At 34.3% G+C, this 18,551-nt stretch overlaps 1 protein-coding gene, 1 long non-coding RNA gene and 1 pseudogene across 4 annotated transcripts; 1 reads left to right on the forward strand and 2 right to left on the reverse strand.

Annotated features, from left to right (window-relative positions):
- Nucleotides 1-293: 293 nt before the first annotated feature.
- Nucleotides 294-8,424, reverse strand: LOC121796597. Its single transcript, XM_042195415.1, has 3 exons — nt 8,417-8,424; nt 2,930-4,310; nt 294-374 (listed from the first exon to the last, which is right to left on the reverse strand). Exons 1-3 carry the CDS (start codon nt 8,422-8,424, stop codon nt 294-296), a joined length of 1,470 nt encoding a protein of 489 aa, XP_042051349.1.
- Nucleotides 8,425-8,496: 72 nt separating this feature from the next.
- Nucleotides 8,497-10,012, forward strand: LOC121796598 (annotated as a pseudogene).
- Nucleotides 10,013-11,280: 1,268 nt separating this feature from the next.
- Nucleotides 11,281-14,125, reverse strand: LOC121793431. 3 transcript variants are annotated; one of them, XR_006049110.1, is made up of 8 exons: nt 13,847-14,125; nt 12,857-12,938; nt 12,701-12,759; nt 12,529-12,622; nt 12,362-12,420; nt 12,054-12,110; nt 11,766-11,814; nt 11,281-11,683 (listed from the first exon to the last, which is right to left on the reverse strand). It is a non-coding gene; the product is annotated as an uncharacterized LOC121793431 (long non-coding RNA). The 3 variants fall into 3 exon arrangements; XR_006049111.1 differs by having other exon boundaries at nt 12,529-12,630; XR_006049112.1 differs by having other exon boundaries at nt 12,857-12,949.
- Between the last annotated feature and the right edge of the window lie 4,426 nt (nt 14,126-18,551).

Below are 18,551 nucleotides of genomic sequence, written 5' to 3' on the forward strand. Positions count from 1 at the left end.
CAGATCGGTAATCCTAAACCGTAGAATATCATGAATTAGGATTTTAATTCCTTAAGCATGATTTTTGTGCGTTCTTGTATGCAATTCAATGTTTTACATGTGAATCAGTTAATCCCATAATCAGTCAAATAGATCCATATGTATGATTTATTTGTGAATGCATGTCTTCCGCTGTGCAAGGGGCACCAAACCCCAGCAACACTCTTAGTTCACCAAAATTTGTAGATAAAAAAGAAAAAAAACAATTAGGATTCTACTGCTTTTACAACTAGAAAAGGGACGAATACTTATCTTTATGAACTTGCCGGATTCCGGCAGTAAGCTTGACACTCCGACGCCAACCAACGACGACCCTTGCTCCGAAAGCCACTGATCTGGAAAATTGAATGCAAATAACAAAGTTATCAAAAATAATAGTAATAAAATCTTTAAATATATATTGAAAAGAGAGAGGCTGACCGAGAGAGAGAAAGACGGAGCATACCGACGGCGGACCTCCGGGAGGAGGGCGACGAAGCCGCAGCCCGTGCATGCGCGGCGGCGGCGGCGAACCTGGACCGACGGAGGAGGAGGATGGCGGCGCGACGGTGAAGAGGGGAGAGAAGAGAGAGAGATGAGGAGGAAGGGAGCACCGATCTACCGTTTTCCGGAGACGACCGGACTGCCGGAGGAGGGCGGCGAAGCCGCTGCCTCTGCATGACGGCGGTGGAGGAGGATCCGCGGCGGTGGCGGATCCGCAGTGACAACGGCGGCGGTGCGGTGAAGAGAAGAGAGAAGAGGGAGAGAAGAGAGGAGAGGGAGAGAGAAGATGGAGAAAGAAGGGGCGCCGCCGGAACGGCGGCGCTGGTAGGGCGGTGGCGGGTGGCGGCGCCGAGTAGGAGAGGAGGGAGAAGCTGTTGTTTTTTTCATTGTGTTTGTAAATGAGGGAAGAAGACAAATGGTAGGGTATTTAGTATGTGGGTTTCTTTGTGGGCTCATGAATTAATTAAATGGGCCATATAATTTATTAGAGCCCAACTACTTCAATTTAATTAGAGGCTTCAAGGCATTTCAATGCATAGGGTATTTTGAAGCCCATTTCGAAATTTAATTATTTGTGAGCCTAAGAATAAAATGGTTAAGCTAAAATAATTAGTAAAGTATAGAACACCAATTTTAGTTGGAATAGAATTTGCAAACAAAGTAAAAATAAATAATGTAAGAAAAATCTTAATGAAGGATAATCCCACTAATAATAATAATAATAATAACTATAATAATAATAATAATAATAGTAATAATAATAGGGTTAGACCTTAAGATCTTTCTTTCTCATTTAATTATATCAGTTTAAAACTAAATTAGTATTTCCTATTGTGATTTTTTTTTTCAAAAGGTTACCTTCGCAAGTAACGTTGGAATGAAAGGTTCAAGTTAAAAGAGCTAAACGAACAAGGTGAGCTTCCTATACTAAAACACAAATCGCAATTTATGAGCACACGAACACGTGTTCGTGATCTTTAAAGAAGTTGTCTTGCCATAAATGTTTTGTGTATGATGCCTATCTGTTTGGCTAAGGCCAAGTGAATTATGAATGATGATATATGTGAATCGATTCGATTGTGAGTCCTGGTAGGATGGTGTCCCTACTTGGAACCTCTGACCGTGAACGGCAGAGAAGGTGACCGTGCGAGAACACCATCTCGACGGCACAATGTGATCAGATACGGCTAAGTACAGAAAAAAGGGCCCAATGTGAATATTTTTAGTAAGCTCGGGTCTTTTCAATAAAGCCCCGAGTATTACTGTGATGATGGCTTGACAATATTTTCAAATGTATATGTGTAATTTTCGGCAATGTGTTCACTGAGTACTTTTGTACTCAGCCCTGCATATATTTCTAAATGTGCAGGTTGAGTCGTGGAAAGGGGGAGGGACAAGTGCTGTGAAGAGCAAGCTAGTAGCTAACTATGAATAAAACTCTCGGAGGTTCATGTCTCTACACATGGACCGTGTTCTTTTGTTTCCGCTATGCCAAATAAAAAGGGAATGCCTATTTTACTTTTGACTCTGATAAACAGGAGTTGTATGAACAGTCACTCGATTCTGTATAATCGAGTGTATTTTGCTATAAGTAATTTCCCTGCTTGACTTCATTTTTGTGTTTCTCGCTCTACTTTGGCTTTATTTCCCCTAAATTCTATCCCCGCTTCTTATAATCCATCCTTAGTCACAGTTTCCCGGGTTATGCTATCCTTAGCTAACTGCGGTCGTGACAGAGTAGGAAGCTCACCTTGTTCGTTTAGCTCTTTTAACTTGAACCTTTCATTCCAACGTTACTTGCGAAGGTAACCTTTTGAAAAAAACAAAATCACAATTTATGAGCACACGAACACGTGTTCGTGATCTTTAAAGAAGTTGTCTTGCCATAAATGTTTTGTGTATGATGCCTATCTGTTTGGCTAAGGCCAATTATGAATGATGATATATGTGAATCGATTCGATTGTGAGTCCTGGTAGGATGGTGTCCCTACTTGGAACCTCTGACCGTCTTTAGAAATAGAATCAATTTATTTTTAATAATAAGAACGAATAACCTTGACCAATCAAAGGCCACATCATTATACCCTACTAGTATATGGCTATATATATCATAAGCAGTTACAATATTTTCATTGGATTCATTTCTTGAATGATAGATATTCCAATGGGAAAATGCCAAAATAGGCAATTCTAGTACCCGGATCTTGGGTACATCTTCAAACCGGACCTTCAGTTGGTGGTACCCGGATCTTAAGTCGATCTTAGAAAATACACTGGCCCCCTTAAGCTGGTCAAACAAATCATCTATCCTTGGCAATGGGTATTTATTTTTGAGTGTCATCTTGTTCAATTCTCGGTAGTCTATGCACATCCTCAATGTCCCATCCTTCTTCTTGACGAAAAGTACAGGAGCTCCCCATGGCGACACACTGGGTCGGATAAAACCCAGCTCTAAAAGTTCTTGCAGTTGTAATTTGAGCTCTCCCAGTTCCTTTGGGGCCATTCGGTACGGCGCTTTTGAGATTGGCGCGGCTCCTGGTTCTAAGTCAATGGTGAATTCCAGTTGTCTGTCTGGGGGTAACCCGGGCAGCGAATCAGGAAACACGTCTGGAAATTCACGTACGATTTCCACAGCTTCAATCTTCTTTTCTTCTTTCTGTTCTTCGCTTAAGTAGACGAGGTAGGCGGAACACCCTTTTCTTACAAGCGCGGCTGCTTGTAGGACCGAAATTATGGATTTGTGCTTATTCATAGTGATTCCATGGAATTCAGCTTGCCCTTCTCCTGGAGTTTGGAAGGAAATCTGCCTTTCACTACACTTGATTGTGGCGTGGTTCTTGTCCAACCATTCCATCCCTAGTATAATATCGACATCCTCCATTTTCATGACCCCCAAGTTATTAGCAGTAACCTTACGTTCCCCGAGTATGATTTCTAGGGTCGAGCATTTTTGTGTGATTTCTATAGCTCCCCCTACTGGTGAGGACACCGTTACTCTAGGTTCGGCTGGTTCTGGTGTGAGTTCTAAAGTGCTTACACACGAAGTTGATATAAAGGAGTGCGAAGCACCAGTATCAAACAATAGGACAATAGGTATGTTTAGTAGGGTGCCCATACCTGCTAGGTTCCCATGGTTATTGCTCTGCTGGTTTCGTCCCAATGCATATGCCCTGGCTTGTGTTGAGAGGGTCGGGCGTTGTGGATGCGAGGCGGCCTGGTGGTCCTGAGTGCCTGACTGTAGAGCTCGCAGTTGTTGCCGTTGTACTGGCTGATTGGTTGGTGCACTTCTTCCCTGAGGTCCATTTCTACAATTCCTGGCGATGTGGCCATACTTTCCACAAGTATAACAAGTTATCTCTCTGGCCCTGCAGATTCCGCTGTGGGGCTTGTTACATTTGGGACAAAGATTAGGCCTTGGTTGAGTAATTCCTGTCGGTTTAAAAGTAGGCTGCCTTGTAAGGTTTTGTGGGCGGGGTGGTCCATGCCATGGCTTCTTTTGTCCCCACTGGTTCTGGTTCCCTTCCCACTTCCTTTTGTCCCTTGGGGCTTGGGACGAGGTCTGAAATGACATATTTGTAGGGTTGGGTGTCAGTCTTTCTTTTGGCAATGCAGCTTCGATATCTAGGGCCAGTTTTAGAGCTTCGGAATATGGTAGTCCGCCACGGCTAGCCAATGCTACTCTTATTTCGTGCCTCAAGCCAGCACAAAATTTCTCGGACATCTTTTCATCCTTGTCCACTTGATCGGGTACTTCAACGAGGTCGGCCACCAACTTGAGCCGATTATACCTACACCAAATAAACAAGTAAATAAATAATGTAAGAAAAATCTTAATGAAGGATAATCCATCCTTAGTCACGGTTTCCCGGGTTATGCTATCCTTAGCTAACTGCGGTCGTGACAATTGCTGAATGAAAATGAGAGTTATTTCATTATAGAAAATTTACTATGAATAAATACGAATTTTTAGTGATCATACTGAACTAGTAGAAAAATATAACTGTTTCACCTGAGTATAGAGAGTATAATGTATTTATAAGCCAGTAAATTAGCATATCATTTCAATTCAAACATTAATTCAAATTTGGATAATATGCTCTATGTAGTTCCATCCCAACTATAAACTATTCAACTATCAACAATAAATCAATATTAAATACTATTTGGATTATAAATATGACATACGAAAAATGAACACAATACCCTACTACTAAATATGATAATTCCATGTGAAAAAAATTAATTCCTCTATAAAGTAGTACTTACAATTTATCACATCCATTGCATTCGAACTCAATACCATGTTAATCTGACAAAACTATGAATCGGTCTAATTTTAGAGGACGACCTAAAATGGTAAAATTAGTCTATTTTTTATGGATTGATGTAGTATAATACTCCCTCCGTTCCACAATAATTATCAGTCTTTTCATTTTGGTCCGTCCCACAATAATTGTCACACTTCATTTTTACCATAAATGGTAAGTAGGTCATACATTCGACTAACTCACTTCACTCACATTTTATTATTAAACCAATATAAAAAAGTGGGTCTCACATTCCACTAAATTTTCTAATCAACTTTTCTTTACATTCCTTAAAACCTGTGTCAACACTAAGAATGACAATTATTGTGGGACGAAGGGAGTATAAAATAAATATTTATTTTATCCAATCTTTATACACATATATATGCATGTGCATGTGTGAAATGAATAATTATTTTAAAAATTTTATATAAAGAAGCACGATTGTGATAGTATGTGATTTATTTAATAACTGCAAAATTATTCTTTAGAAATAGAATCAATTTATTTTTAATAATAAGAACGAATAACCTTGAACTATCAAAGGCCACATCATTATACCCTACTAGTATATGGCTATATATATCATAAGCAGTTACAATATTTTCATTGGGTTCATTTCTTGAATGATAGATATTCCAATGGGAAAATGCCAAAATAGGCAATTCTAGTATACAGTTATCGGCAGAAACGAGGTTTTCAAGTATTTGATGCTCTGTACTACAAAGTATATTTCAAATGACTAATGTATGGAATAAGACAACCACATAATTTAATAGAATACGTACAACTACTTGTTTTCAACGCCAACAAAGTTTGAATTTCTCATAAAGATGAGTCCAATTGTATAGTATAAAAAATTTATTAGTAGTTAATTATAATAAAGTTTTTCATGTCAGTGACAATAATGAAATGATGTGTCTAACACTCTTTAATTTGATGAAGATATTGACATATGATTCCTAATCTTAAATGATGCAGTGACATTTGATTCCTATTTAATTTGTACACGAGTAGTTGCACCTGTCACAGTTCAATACGAGGAATGGTCAATCTTTTTTTTATGGTCAACCAAGAAAGAGTTGCTTTATATTCTACTGTATCCTTTAGAGAGGTTTATTAATTTTTCAATTTTGTGTTCGTTTATTTTTAATTCTTCGATAGCAAGGATAATAAAATTTGTTTGAGGGCCACTGCATAAATGAAATCATAATTAGGTTAACCAATTTAATAGAAGTAGCGTTATAAATTATCCAACCCACCAATCATACATGACAAATGTGTTATTTTATTGTTTATTTATTTATTTAAGTACTACGCAGATTTCAAACATAAAATTATTTTATATGAAAATGAGATACTCCTATTAATTAGGATATATTCATGTGAATCGCACTAGCTATGCATTAATTTTCATTTTGATCACCAGCCTCTATTTATTTTATGTTCGAGTCAATCCACTTACTACTAGTACTACTATATTGCTTGGCTTAAGTAACGTCATGGTTAGCAACTCATCCTATCATACTAGTCACATTAATTATCATGTATTATACTTATATTTATGATCATGGGTGTGCATGACTTTTTTTAGGATTAAAAATACTCCATACCAACAAAATTCAGTCACAAAAATAAAGTAAAAATATGTTAAGGGGAGCAATCATAACAACAACATAAGATATACAGTACTAACTGAAAAATCCAATATAGCCTCAGCAACACAATTGGAGAGTGATTGTACTCACTTTTGTACAAGTTCTTGCATCCTATCATACTTGCTATCAGTAAAATTATCCAGCACGAGTCCCGATGAGTGGGAAATGTGTGATCAAACGATGAAGACATTCTATATTCTCATTTTAGTCATTGTTTTACGCAGTAATTTGTTTCATTTTTCTTCGCTTACCTTCTATATATTGTAATTTGTAAGTAATTTGATTAATACAACAACAGATGATATGTAATCTTGAGTCAAATTTCAATACAAAATTATGGTTTCAGCAAAAGATGGCTGGAAGTATTTGATAGACCTTTTCTTTCACCAATAGAAAGATAGACGAGATTTGAAATGCCATATATATGTTTGCATATTTCTGAATCCTCGTCAACTAATTAATTTAACTAGCGATTGATATAGACTGTTCAATGTTCATACTAGCAAATTTTTTTCTGACATATACTATATGATTTATATCACATCTTATACCGATTGACGAAATTCAATATTTTATCTAATTGAAGTATTCAAAGGTTTTGAATAGAGACACGAAACCACTTTTTAAACCCAGTCCTTATAAACTTAGATTAAGTATGATTTGATTTATCTGAAAACGTCGAAACTTATTTTACACTTGGACTCATTTGATCCACTCCATATCGATGTATAAATGCTAATATTAGTACTTGAGAGTAAAAACACATATTGTGAATATTTTAAATTGTTAAGTTAATAAAAAATATAATAACGGTCAATTTATTTGAAATTATATTATTTTGTTGTCACGTTTTATTTCATCCTGCCACTCCAATTTTTATTTTGACGTAAGATTAAATAGTTTTGAATTTATATTTTAATTGAAATAGTGGTGAAATAAGTAAAAAATGAATGAAAATGGATTATTATTCCTAAAATAAGATAGTGAAAAGAAAAGAGAGGATGACGTGAGGCAGAAAGCGATGGGTGAAGGAAAGTGGGGGGACCACTAATAAATTATTTACTAATATTAATAATATTAATGGCGTAATTGAGATGCTACCACTTTCCCAAATCCCTCTTTTTCCCTTTTCTTCAATTTTATAAATTAATAATTGAAAGCGCTAACTCTGACACTGACACCCTATATTTGTCTCCTCTTACCGCGATATCTCTCAACAAAAACTCGTATCGCGATATCATTTCTCCCAATATAATCCTTTGTAGGAGTATAAGATATTATATGCGTGCGTGTGTGTGTGTGTGTGTGTGTGTGTGTGTGTGAAAGTGCATTTATTTAGCAGCAGGCAGAATTAACAAAAAAAATCAAACCTTTATTTCATTTAAGAATCTTATCATTTGATTCCAACTTATTAAGTCCATTAAATAATTTTTAAATATGGCATAACCATGTCTACGATTGCCATTTATGACTACTACGTGTCGGCTCACCCGCAATTATCACCTCCTACCCGCGACACGTTTCTGACATTTTCTTTTTATAGATACCTTTTATTTATATTTTTTTATACAGTATGTATATGAACATATTGCATACTAGTATAAAAAAAGCAATACATATTCCATCCATTATAAAAAGGAAAATAATGTAAAATTAGTGGACTGTCACTTTTATTTTTATATATTAATTTTATGAATAAGTAATAAGTAGAATAAGTTAGTGAAACGTATTATTTATTTTTTAACATGATAATAATTAAATAAAATTATAATAATGGATATATAAAAATAACAATATGAAATATTTAATGACAAATAAAGAAATATATTATGGTCAATTAAAACACTGCATGACAGTTGTATTAACAATTTAACGGTTGGGATCAATTGAGATTTTTTAGCCTAATTGAGAATTGAGATACATTATTACCCACTCATTTTTATCAAATGAGTAATCCAAATTTGCCCCATGAAAAATATTTTTAAATTAATTAATTATGAAATGGCAGAATGGTAAGTTCATATTTTAATACAATCTCCATTTTCCCCAAAGCAATCAGCGAGCTCCACGGCCACTCCAGCGTGGCGCGGCTCCTCCTGTTCTACGCGCGCGGCCTATTCAACCTCGTCGACCACCGCAGCGGCTGCAGTGTGGCCAACGACGGCGCTGTTTACTTCAACAACCGCCTCCTTACTATGTCGGAGGACGACCTCCCCTACCACGTCCGTGTCACCGGCAATGGCAACCTAGAAACCGTCGAGCGCTACGATTTCGACGAACAGCTGGATTCCACTATGATCGCGCATCCTAAGGTGGATCCGGATTCCGGCGAGCTCTTTGCCCTCAGCTATGACGTCATCAAAAAGCCCTATCTCAAATACTTCCGATTCTCGAAAGACGGTGAAAAATAAAACGACGTTGAAATCCCCATCTCCGATCCTACGATGATGCACGATTTCTTCATCGTTCCCGATCAGCAGGTGGTTTTCAAGCTATCGGAGATGATCCGCGGCGGATCTCCGGTGGTGTACGATAAAAACAAAATTGCTCGATTTGGTATGTTGAGCAAGTACGCCGAGGATGCTTCTGGAATGAATTGGGTGGAAGTGCCGGATTGCTTCTGCTTCCACCTCTGGAACGCTTGGGAGGAGTCATTTGTCGTTGACAAGCGGTTGATATTTTGCTATAAATTATTGACATTTGATATGCAGGCTATTGACAAGTGTTGTATGATCATGATGCCAAAACTTGTGTCAAATAAAAAAATTAAGATAAAATAGTTGTAATTTTTTAATTACAAGAATTGTTTTTGAGTTGTTGACACTTTATACAAGTTGTTGACAAGCTGTTGACATTTTGCTATAAGTTGTTGACATTTGATATGCAGGCTATTGACATGTGTTGTATGATCATGATGCCAAAACTATGTGTACAATCCATGTCAACTACATATACAATTCATGCCAACTACACACATGTAATGTCAACTACATATACAATTCATGTCAATTATACGCATACAATGTCAACTATGTGTACAATCCATGTCAATTACATATATAATCTATGTCAACTACATACATATAATGTCAACTACATATATCTACATATATTATATGTAAAACGTTGTTGTTGACATAAATAATATAGGTCGTTGACATGAAAATATTTGTTGTTGACATTAATTATTTGTAAAATGTTGATGTTGACATAATAATTGACATAAATAACGTTTGTTGTTGACATCGTAGTTGACATAATGTCTCTGTAGTTGACATCGCGCGAAAATGACAATTATGCCCTCTGGTTGACATAATGTCTCCGTAGTTGACATCGCGCGAAAATTGTGAATGAGTGGCTGAAAATGCATCTTAGTTCTCAATTAGGCCCAAAAATCTCAACCTAAGAGAAGCAATATGAGAAATATATATTATATCTTGTACAAATTTAACTCAAGACCTCTTAGCAAGGAAAGTTTTATCTTTGTGGTTAATAATGGTGGTCAAATGCAAATGGAAAGGTTGACATGCTTTATGTGCATTATCAATTTATGACATAAAAAATGTTAGCAAGGACTCTAATGGAGTATTATTTTGTCTTTAAAAAAAATAAATTTTATCATTTTAGATTATCTTTAAAATTTGACCGTCTATGAAAAGTTTTCAACAAATAATAATCATATCTATCATTTATAATGTGTATCCATAATTCACTATCACTCCTTTTACTACTTATTTTCCCTTTCTTATTTTACCACATTGCAAACGGAGGAAGTAGTATTTTTGACATTGGTTCGAAAGGCCTGAAGTCGTAGTCTGCACCGTGCGGACTCCCGCACAGAAGACCAACTGTTGCATCAATAAAGTGCATTAATTTGTTATTTACTTTTAAATCTAAACATTTGCTTCATTAAAAATGCACTATGAAAATGACACTAGCTATGTTGGCGTATTACCAAATCACAATTTTTATATCCCTAAAAATCAAAACGGAAAATGACAAAAAATATCGTGTTTGTGCCGAGAGAAGTTGAAGACTCATATTTCACCGTCGTATAAAATATGAACACACCACACATAATATTTTCTACACAATATAAATACTGATGGATAGTATATTTACTATTTTCCATTATTAATAATCTTAGTAGTGAATAACATATGAATTTTGTAAAATTAGCAAATTAACTAAAAGAGAGATAGGGAAAGAAAAATGATATATTGAGATATTGTTAATTAAAAATGAAACTCACCACTCCGGCTCATTAAAGAGATAAGTTTATCAAAAGTAGAAGGATATTAATTTTGTAGACAATCTAAAATGGGAAAGCCAGATTATGGACACTACAAAAAAACACGCCATTTAGTGACGGAAATATCCGTCACTAATTATCAAATTTCCGACACTAAACAATGTTGGTGACAGATTATCGTCGAAAAGAAGACGCAATTAAAAAGCTTGACAGTAAAAAAAATTAGTGGGTAATGTGTCCGCCACTAAAATTAACAGCAACATCACCCGCGGAATAAGACGTCACAAAACATTTTGGGTGCTGCAAACAAATGTTCGAATAGTGACGGACTAGGCCGTCACAAATATTGTGCTGCCAAGTCTCATGTTGGTGACCTGTCACTGTTTACAGACTGACGTATCTCCATAACTAAATTTGTGTTGCAGAAACCGTCACTATCTGGCATTTGGGTCAAATTTTTTATTTTAATAAATATTTCACCAGAATATTAAGAAAAAGCTAAAATCAATAGCCAATAAAAGTAAATATACAAAAATAAACATTTAATCCAAAAATTATAATGAATAGGCATAAATGTTGGTTGTTAAAACAAGTAACAACAGTATGAAATGTATAGTTGTATGATGTTCAAAACAAAATACAACGAGAGCTACAAACTGCCCATTCAAAAACTATTTTTTTTAATCCAACGACGTCTCAACCATATTCCCTATATCGGCTGCTTTACTCTGCAAGACAGTCATTTACCACAGCTGATAATTTTGTCTCCAAGATTCGCGTACTAGCTCTGAAGCAACGCCATTCCCTGTGCCAGATTTTCCTTCATCAAAGCTTGCCCCTTGCTCAGCTCCATTTGAGTCGACATTATCCCCTTAGATTGCTTGTAGACTACAATTGAGGCCAGAGAATCATGAACTTGCTCCACATTCAGCAGCAGTAGCTCCCTGCACAGAACGATGGCTGATCTCAATGGAATGCTGAAAACGGATTATGTAAACCCGGAAACAATTTCAGGGGAAATTTTACCTTTTTTCTTCTAAACAACCTTCTGTCCATGTTGTGTGCTAGGGTGTACCTACAGATAATTACAAACAAAAACAGCAATCAACTTCAGTAGTAAAATGACAATACGAAAGAGAGTAGATTATAGCAAATCTCTCATACCAGAAACTACTGAACCCTACCAGACCATTCCAACCTAGACACACCAAGAGAAGAAAGGCACACGAACAGATAACAAATGGAACCGAGTTGCTATGACTATGTTCCTTTTTCGTACTTGTTTACTTTAAAAGGAAATAAATTTAAACAAACCTTTACAACAACTTCTCTAGTTAGGGTTGGCACCTGAACCATTCCTTCCAAAATTGCCTGAAAATAGAAGGAAACAAGATAAATGAGATGAACTAGTGAAAAATGAGATATCTAAACCACTATCAGTATTTAGTTCCCAAACACAAATAAACTTTACTCGAACAATATTTCCTGTAACAGTCATTTGTCTACCAAACAAATTATACCTTAAGTTTGTATTTTAACTATTCTTCTACTTCACAAATTCATTGCTAACTTCAAATATTAATAAAAAATATACTTCAAATATTAATAAAAAATATACTTACTCGAAATTCTTGATAATACTCATCTTTTTGCTCTTGAGATGTCATTTTCCAAGTAAAACCTGTGACATTTGGAAGATGGTGGAAAGAAGAGGTGATTACCCTTGAGATTCGATAGAAGATAAATTATAAAATATGCAAAATTTATTTCCCTAAGTATGTCAACTTACCTGAAGGTACTTTTGCTATTTGTATCCTCTAGGGTTCCTCAACAATATATAACACCAGCTGCTCAACCTGAGCTCTATCTCCCAAACTAGCACACTGAGAAACTGCAATTGATTATCTCCACAAATTTGTAAGCTGAGTTATTGTGAAAAAGCAGAGGAAGAATATAAATACCTAGGGTAAACCAAGGAGAGAGGGGAATCTTGAGTGCGGTTTGCATTGGCGGAGAAGGACTAATACAAAACCAAGGGGCATTGCATGTTCAGTGATGTATCACATCATCTATGCAAAAACTAACAGTAAATTCATGGCTGATAGAGAAGCACTTACAAACTTTGTGTAAGCCCGGTCAACCAGATCCCTCCATTGTCCTTGTATGTATTGCTCCATATGTGTTGCAAGAGTAGCAAATCTATGCCAAAACTAACAGTAAATTCATGACTGATAGAGAAAGAATTGTTGAATACCTAAGAAAGCCAAATTAATATCCATGGAGTGAACAGAAAAAGTTCTTGAAAGGATATTTTAATGTCACGAAGATACTTAATTCCACGGAAATGAAAATAATAAAGTCAACTATGACATCTAAGTTACAAAATTTTCTGAACAAGTTATACATCCAACTTCCAGGCTCAATTGCTTTCATTTGTGAACATCAGTATTTGGAGCATAATCCCATCAGCAGCAGTAATTCTAACCATCCTCATAAACTATGGAAACTATGAGTATCCCCCGTGTCCATCCAATGTCAAAGTTCAGCTCTCAATTGGTATTCAAACAGTTTATTAATCTAAAGATACTAAATAATATTCGTGCAGTTAACATGATTCATGCATGTTTGGATATTGGAAGTAGTTAACATTTTTATGCAAAAAGATAATCACACTTTGATGATATAATATGATATGTATGAGTAATTTCATCAAAAATAACCAAAATTAGGAAGACTCGAATGACTAATATCATAGGAGATTGAAGGAATTATTATTCTAAGCATGGCATATCAATGTACTCTGTATTTCGTAAAAAAAATAATACCAATAAGATATTCTAAGCTTAATTAATCAAAATTGTAGAAACAATTAGCGATTAAAAGTCCAGGCCGCCTTCATTTCTTAGGAGTATTTCATCTTTCTGATTTATCAAAAATTAACATAAAAGCAAAATAAAGTCAACAACATGCGTAGACTCAGCAATCAGTAAATTAACACACTAGTAACAAATCTAAATCCGATATGCGCAATAAAACAATTGACAACAATTATTGTATACTAATCGGAAATGCGAAGAACAATAAAACAAGGAAACAGTGATCCACACCTGAGCCGCATTGAGAGATCGAGAAAGCAGAATAGCGGGACTATGGCTCCAGATTCGAATTAAGAGAGTTTGAATTGGAGTTGGATGTTGAAATTCGAATTGAGAGAGTGGTGGAGCAATTAGGCGCGAAGCGCCGCCGGCTTCGCCCACCGGAAACTCCATGGCCGGCCGCAGTGAGAGGAGAGATCGGCGGCGGCGAGGAAGAGAGATACAAGTCTGATTTCTTCTTTGATTTGTGAACAGCGGAGAAAGAGAAAAGGGATTAAATTTTGAATAGGGCTTACCGAGGAAGCGCAAATTTGAAATTAGTTTCTTAAATCTAATTACTAATGTATACTAATCTATCCTCAAATATTGTCTCACTTTGATCCGACACGTATTTTAAGAAATATAATGAAAATTGAATTGAAAAAGTTAATTGATTGTTAGTCATACTTTTATATATTAGTTTTATAATAAAATGTGAGTAGGAATGAATTAGTGGAATATGAGGTCCACTACCAAAAATGGTAAAAAGTGAAATGAGATAAACTTTAGAGGACCGACGGAAATGGAAAAATGAGATAAACTTTCAAGGACGGAGGTAGTAATTTATAAAATCTTCAAATAAATAAATTTATTTAAAAATAAAATAATTTAGTGTCAGATTTATATCGGCCACAAAATTAAATATAAAAATATTCACATATATGACAAAATAGCCTGACACTACTTAAAAATAATTTTTTTTTAAAAAAAACTAAAAATGCAACCAATTTTAGTATGGACTTAGTTCCGTCTCTAAATTGAAACTAAAAATTATTAGAAATATTCTAATGAAAAATGTCTGCCACTAATTAAAAAACTAAAAAAAATAAATTAAAAATAAAATTTATTTAGTGTCGGGCTTATATCCGCCACTAAATTGATTTTTAAAAAATTTCACATATATTATTGACGAATTAGTCTGCCACTAACTAAAAAATTTCCAAAAAAAATGCAATAAATTTTAGTGTCAGAATTTAATCCGTCTCTAAATTAAAATTTTAAAAATTTCGTAAATATATTTAATGATGGAAAAGTTTGCCACTAATTAAAAAGTTACAAAAAAAACTAAAACTAAAATTAAATAATTAGTGACCGAATATTCCGTCATTATAGTAAAAATAAAATGTTAGTATTATTTTCAGAAACTCATACTGTCACTATTTCCGCCATTAATTAAAGAAGGATAGTTCTCCGTCACTAATTCCGTCAGTAAATCGCGCTCTTTTTGTAGTGGGATTACCAACTAATAGAATATAAGAAATAAAGTAGCAGGTGAAATTTTGGGTATCTGAAGTTAATGTGATTTAACATAATAGGTTTTTCCAGTTTCTTTAAGAGCTGGAAAGATATGTCCAATATCATTGTCAATTGGGTTAACACAGTATAAAAAGATACATTTGGAAAATGTTTCCTAACTCTTTCACTTTTTTAAGTACAATGGAACAAATACCAATTCTTTTTTATTGATATATGGAGTATGTTTGTGATAGGGACTCCGACCTTCAACAGACTTTATCGAGCAACACGATCAACGACACAGGGGAGGGAACAATGCAAGATAGAGTACATAGACTGATTAGTGAGATAGCGATGCCGGAAGAGGAAGGGACGATCACACCAAGTTAGAGCAGCAGCGAGAAAGATCATGCAAGCGGACTAGGCGAGCTGGGCCGCCCGAAATGGACCTCGAAGATACCGGCCAAATATGCAAATTACGTATCTCATTAAGAGATACCTTTTGGAATTGTTTCTTTATCTTTAATTTGTTGCCTTATTCTTAATTTCCTTATTTTTGAACAATTTACCTAGTTTTTTTAGTCAATCTTCTTGATTCTTTCCCAAGTCGTAAGTCGAATCAAGTAGGGAGAATTCTATAATTTATAGAATTCCCATTAGATCGAGTCATTGATAATTGATAAATAAAATTTTTTTCTCTCAAATACTCTCGTTCCAAACTCCAGTTTCCTGCTGGTCCGGGTTCTCGCTTTACAAATTCATACAAGTTCTGTGTAATTTTCGTGTGCTCTCTGTTAGATAGGATAACTAAATCCTATCAGTTTGTGTCCTTGTATATATGAACATTGTACTCCCTTCATTCATCAATAAATGTTTCATTTTTTATTTCCGTCCCCGTCTATCAATAAATATCTCATTTGTTTTTACTACTTTGTTAATTGACCACACATTCCACTAACTTTATCCACTCACATTTCATTATAAAATAAATATTTTGAACTAAAAGTAAGACACACCTTCCATGAACTAACCTTTTTTACTCACTATCTATTATATTTCTTAAAATTCGTATCACGTCAATTGTGGCCTTGTAATCATGGACCGAAGGGAAGGAGTAAGATTAAGGAATCAGATTCCCTAATTCAACCCTCCATGTGGTACACTACAAACTTATATTTAATTCATTAATCGACTTGTACACAAAAAGTTTATTCAATGGAGGAGAAGTTCGACTGAAAGTGGAATCAAATTCTCTTTTTTATTAAACTCCTTCATAAGATGTTTAATAAGACACTTAGTAATTCTGGCTTATAATCTTTTTATTTGGATAGAAAATGTTAAGACGGTCTTTAAATTTAGCAATGATAGGATAGTCTGTACTACAAGTCCGTGAATTTTGAGTTTGGAAAGGTTCAGTCTAATTAATTCTTAAAAAAAGTCAAAACACAGATAAAAATTAGCCTAGTTTACGTAAAACGCTTCCCCTCTACTCAAAAGACCGGAGACTCGAGTGATCATGAAAGTAAATGGGAAATTATTATTGATTTTTCTAGAAAAACATAATAGTATAGTACTCCCTCCCTCCGTGAATAGGAGTCTCGTTTTTCCATTTTGATTCGTCCGTGAATAGGAGTCGCAGTTCATAATTACTGTACATGGTTAAAAGGTCACACATTTCACTAACTCATTTCACTCACGTATCATTTAAAACTAATATATATAAGTGGGACCCATATATTTCATTAATTTTCTTGCACCTACTTTTGTTAAAATTCTTAAAACCCGCCCCAGAATAAAATGAGACTTCTATTCGCGAATGGAGGGAGTACTTAGCTAAGGAAATGATATTTCGGCAATATTTAAAACATTTGTAAGTGTATGTCAATAAGGGACAAAATATAGGTGACACATTGAAAACCATGTAAATGTGGACGCAGAAAATTGTGATGAGATGTATTGATATATTAGTTGGTTGTTGGTATGTCATATTTATTGTGTGTGACCCACGAAAATGGAAATGGTTCCACAGACCACAATATTTAAAGATGTGTTTAGGCAACATGTGTCATTACATAATTCGTGACATCAGATTGCACCTCAGCGCACTCAACTCAATTCATTAAAATCCAAAATCGTAACATTCTAAATACTCTGTGGATTGTGCTTCCAACTTAATTAATCAAGCCATCTAGTTTGATAAGATTGGACAGCGTTAAAATAGTTTGTCAATTCAAGATATCCATTCAATGATAGGGTTATTTTTACTGATTTATGGTAGCGTATGATAAATTGGAGGGTTATGATGAAAGGGATAAGGCTCTCTTAATTTGATATAATCATGCAAAAATATATGAATTGAGGTCACAAAATAATTAGTCATTTTATGGGGATATTTTGTGGATTGCATTATGAAGTAGTAGATGATAACTATATAAGCAACCGAAGTTTGGGCTAAAAATCATTCATTTCAATGATTAGATGGTATGTTAAGTTAATTATCTATCACGGGTCTAATCATGCAAATCAAACATTTACTCAAACATTTCGTATAAATTCGGCATAATATATCTTCGAAAAAAGAAAAAGAATATTGACCTTTTAATTAATTGATCTCCATAAGGAAAAGATTCAATCCAAATATTTTTTTTATCAATTTCACTAATTTTTATGATTTCTACAATATAATAGAAGAAAAGAAAAGTTCATTCTAGAAGCAAGCTTTATATGATCAAACTTCAAAGTACTTGTTCGTACATTCAATCAATATTACTCCAATAATTTATAATTATCACTGTTATTAGTTACTGTATTTAAAAGTCATACACTTATAAAATTTGATGATAAAATTATGATTTACTCGTATTTGACAAAATATAATTCATATAAACTAATGGATCAAGTAAAAAAGAGGAGTATTATTTTGTAAATCATACATTTTGAAATCTTCAATTACATGCAATTGACCTGGTTATAAAAATTCTGTACAGTTCACCTAATGACCTATGTCATGCACGCCAAATAATGTACTACTAGTAAATGTATATACCTCGTAATTATAATATTATATATAACCGTGCATGCATTTATATTGAGATTCACGTATAGGTTTTAGTTAATTAAATCTATGTCTATACGATTTTTCTAAAATTTATGTAAAAGAATCATATTTTCAAACTTCAAGATATTATCTGGAGACTATTCACTTTAAGACCTATATATTATAACTTGAAGTATTTTGCAATAATAAGACTAAGAATAAAATATACTACATTCAGTCTAAGATCAGAAAGGGGGAAAACTATAAATTAATTAAGACTAAGAATAAAATATACTACAAGTATTTCAATTTTAATTTTGTGGTAATTAAAATCTAATACAAATCCAAAAAACAATAATTAACCCTTTAACTCTTAAACAAAATAATCAAATATATATGACGAAG

The sequence above is a fragment of the Salvia splendens genome, chromosome 3 (assembly GCF_004379255.2).
Source record: "Salvia splendens isolate huo1 chromosome 3, SspV2, whole genome shotgun sequence".
In the NCBI taxonomy this organism is placed as follows: domain Eukaryota; kingdom Viridiplantae; phylum Streptophyta; class Magnoliopsida; order Lamiales; family Lamiaceae; genus Salvia; species Salvia splendens.

Coding starts and splice junctions, on each gene's coding strand:
- LOC121796597 (XM_042195415.1), bottom strand. Junction 375..2,929: donor TGTCGCCATGGGGAGCTCCT/GTACTTTTCGTC, acceptor TCAATTTTCCAG/ATCAGTGGCTTTCGGAGCAA.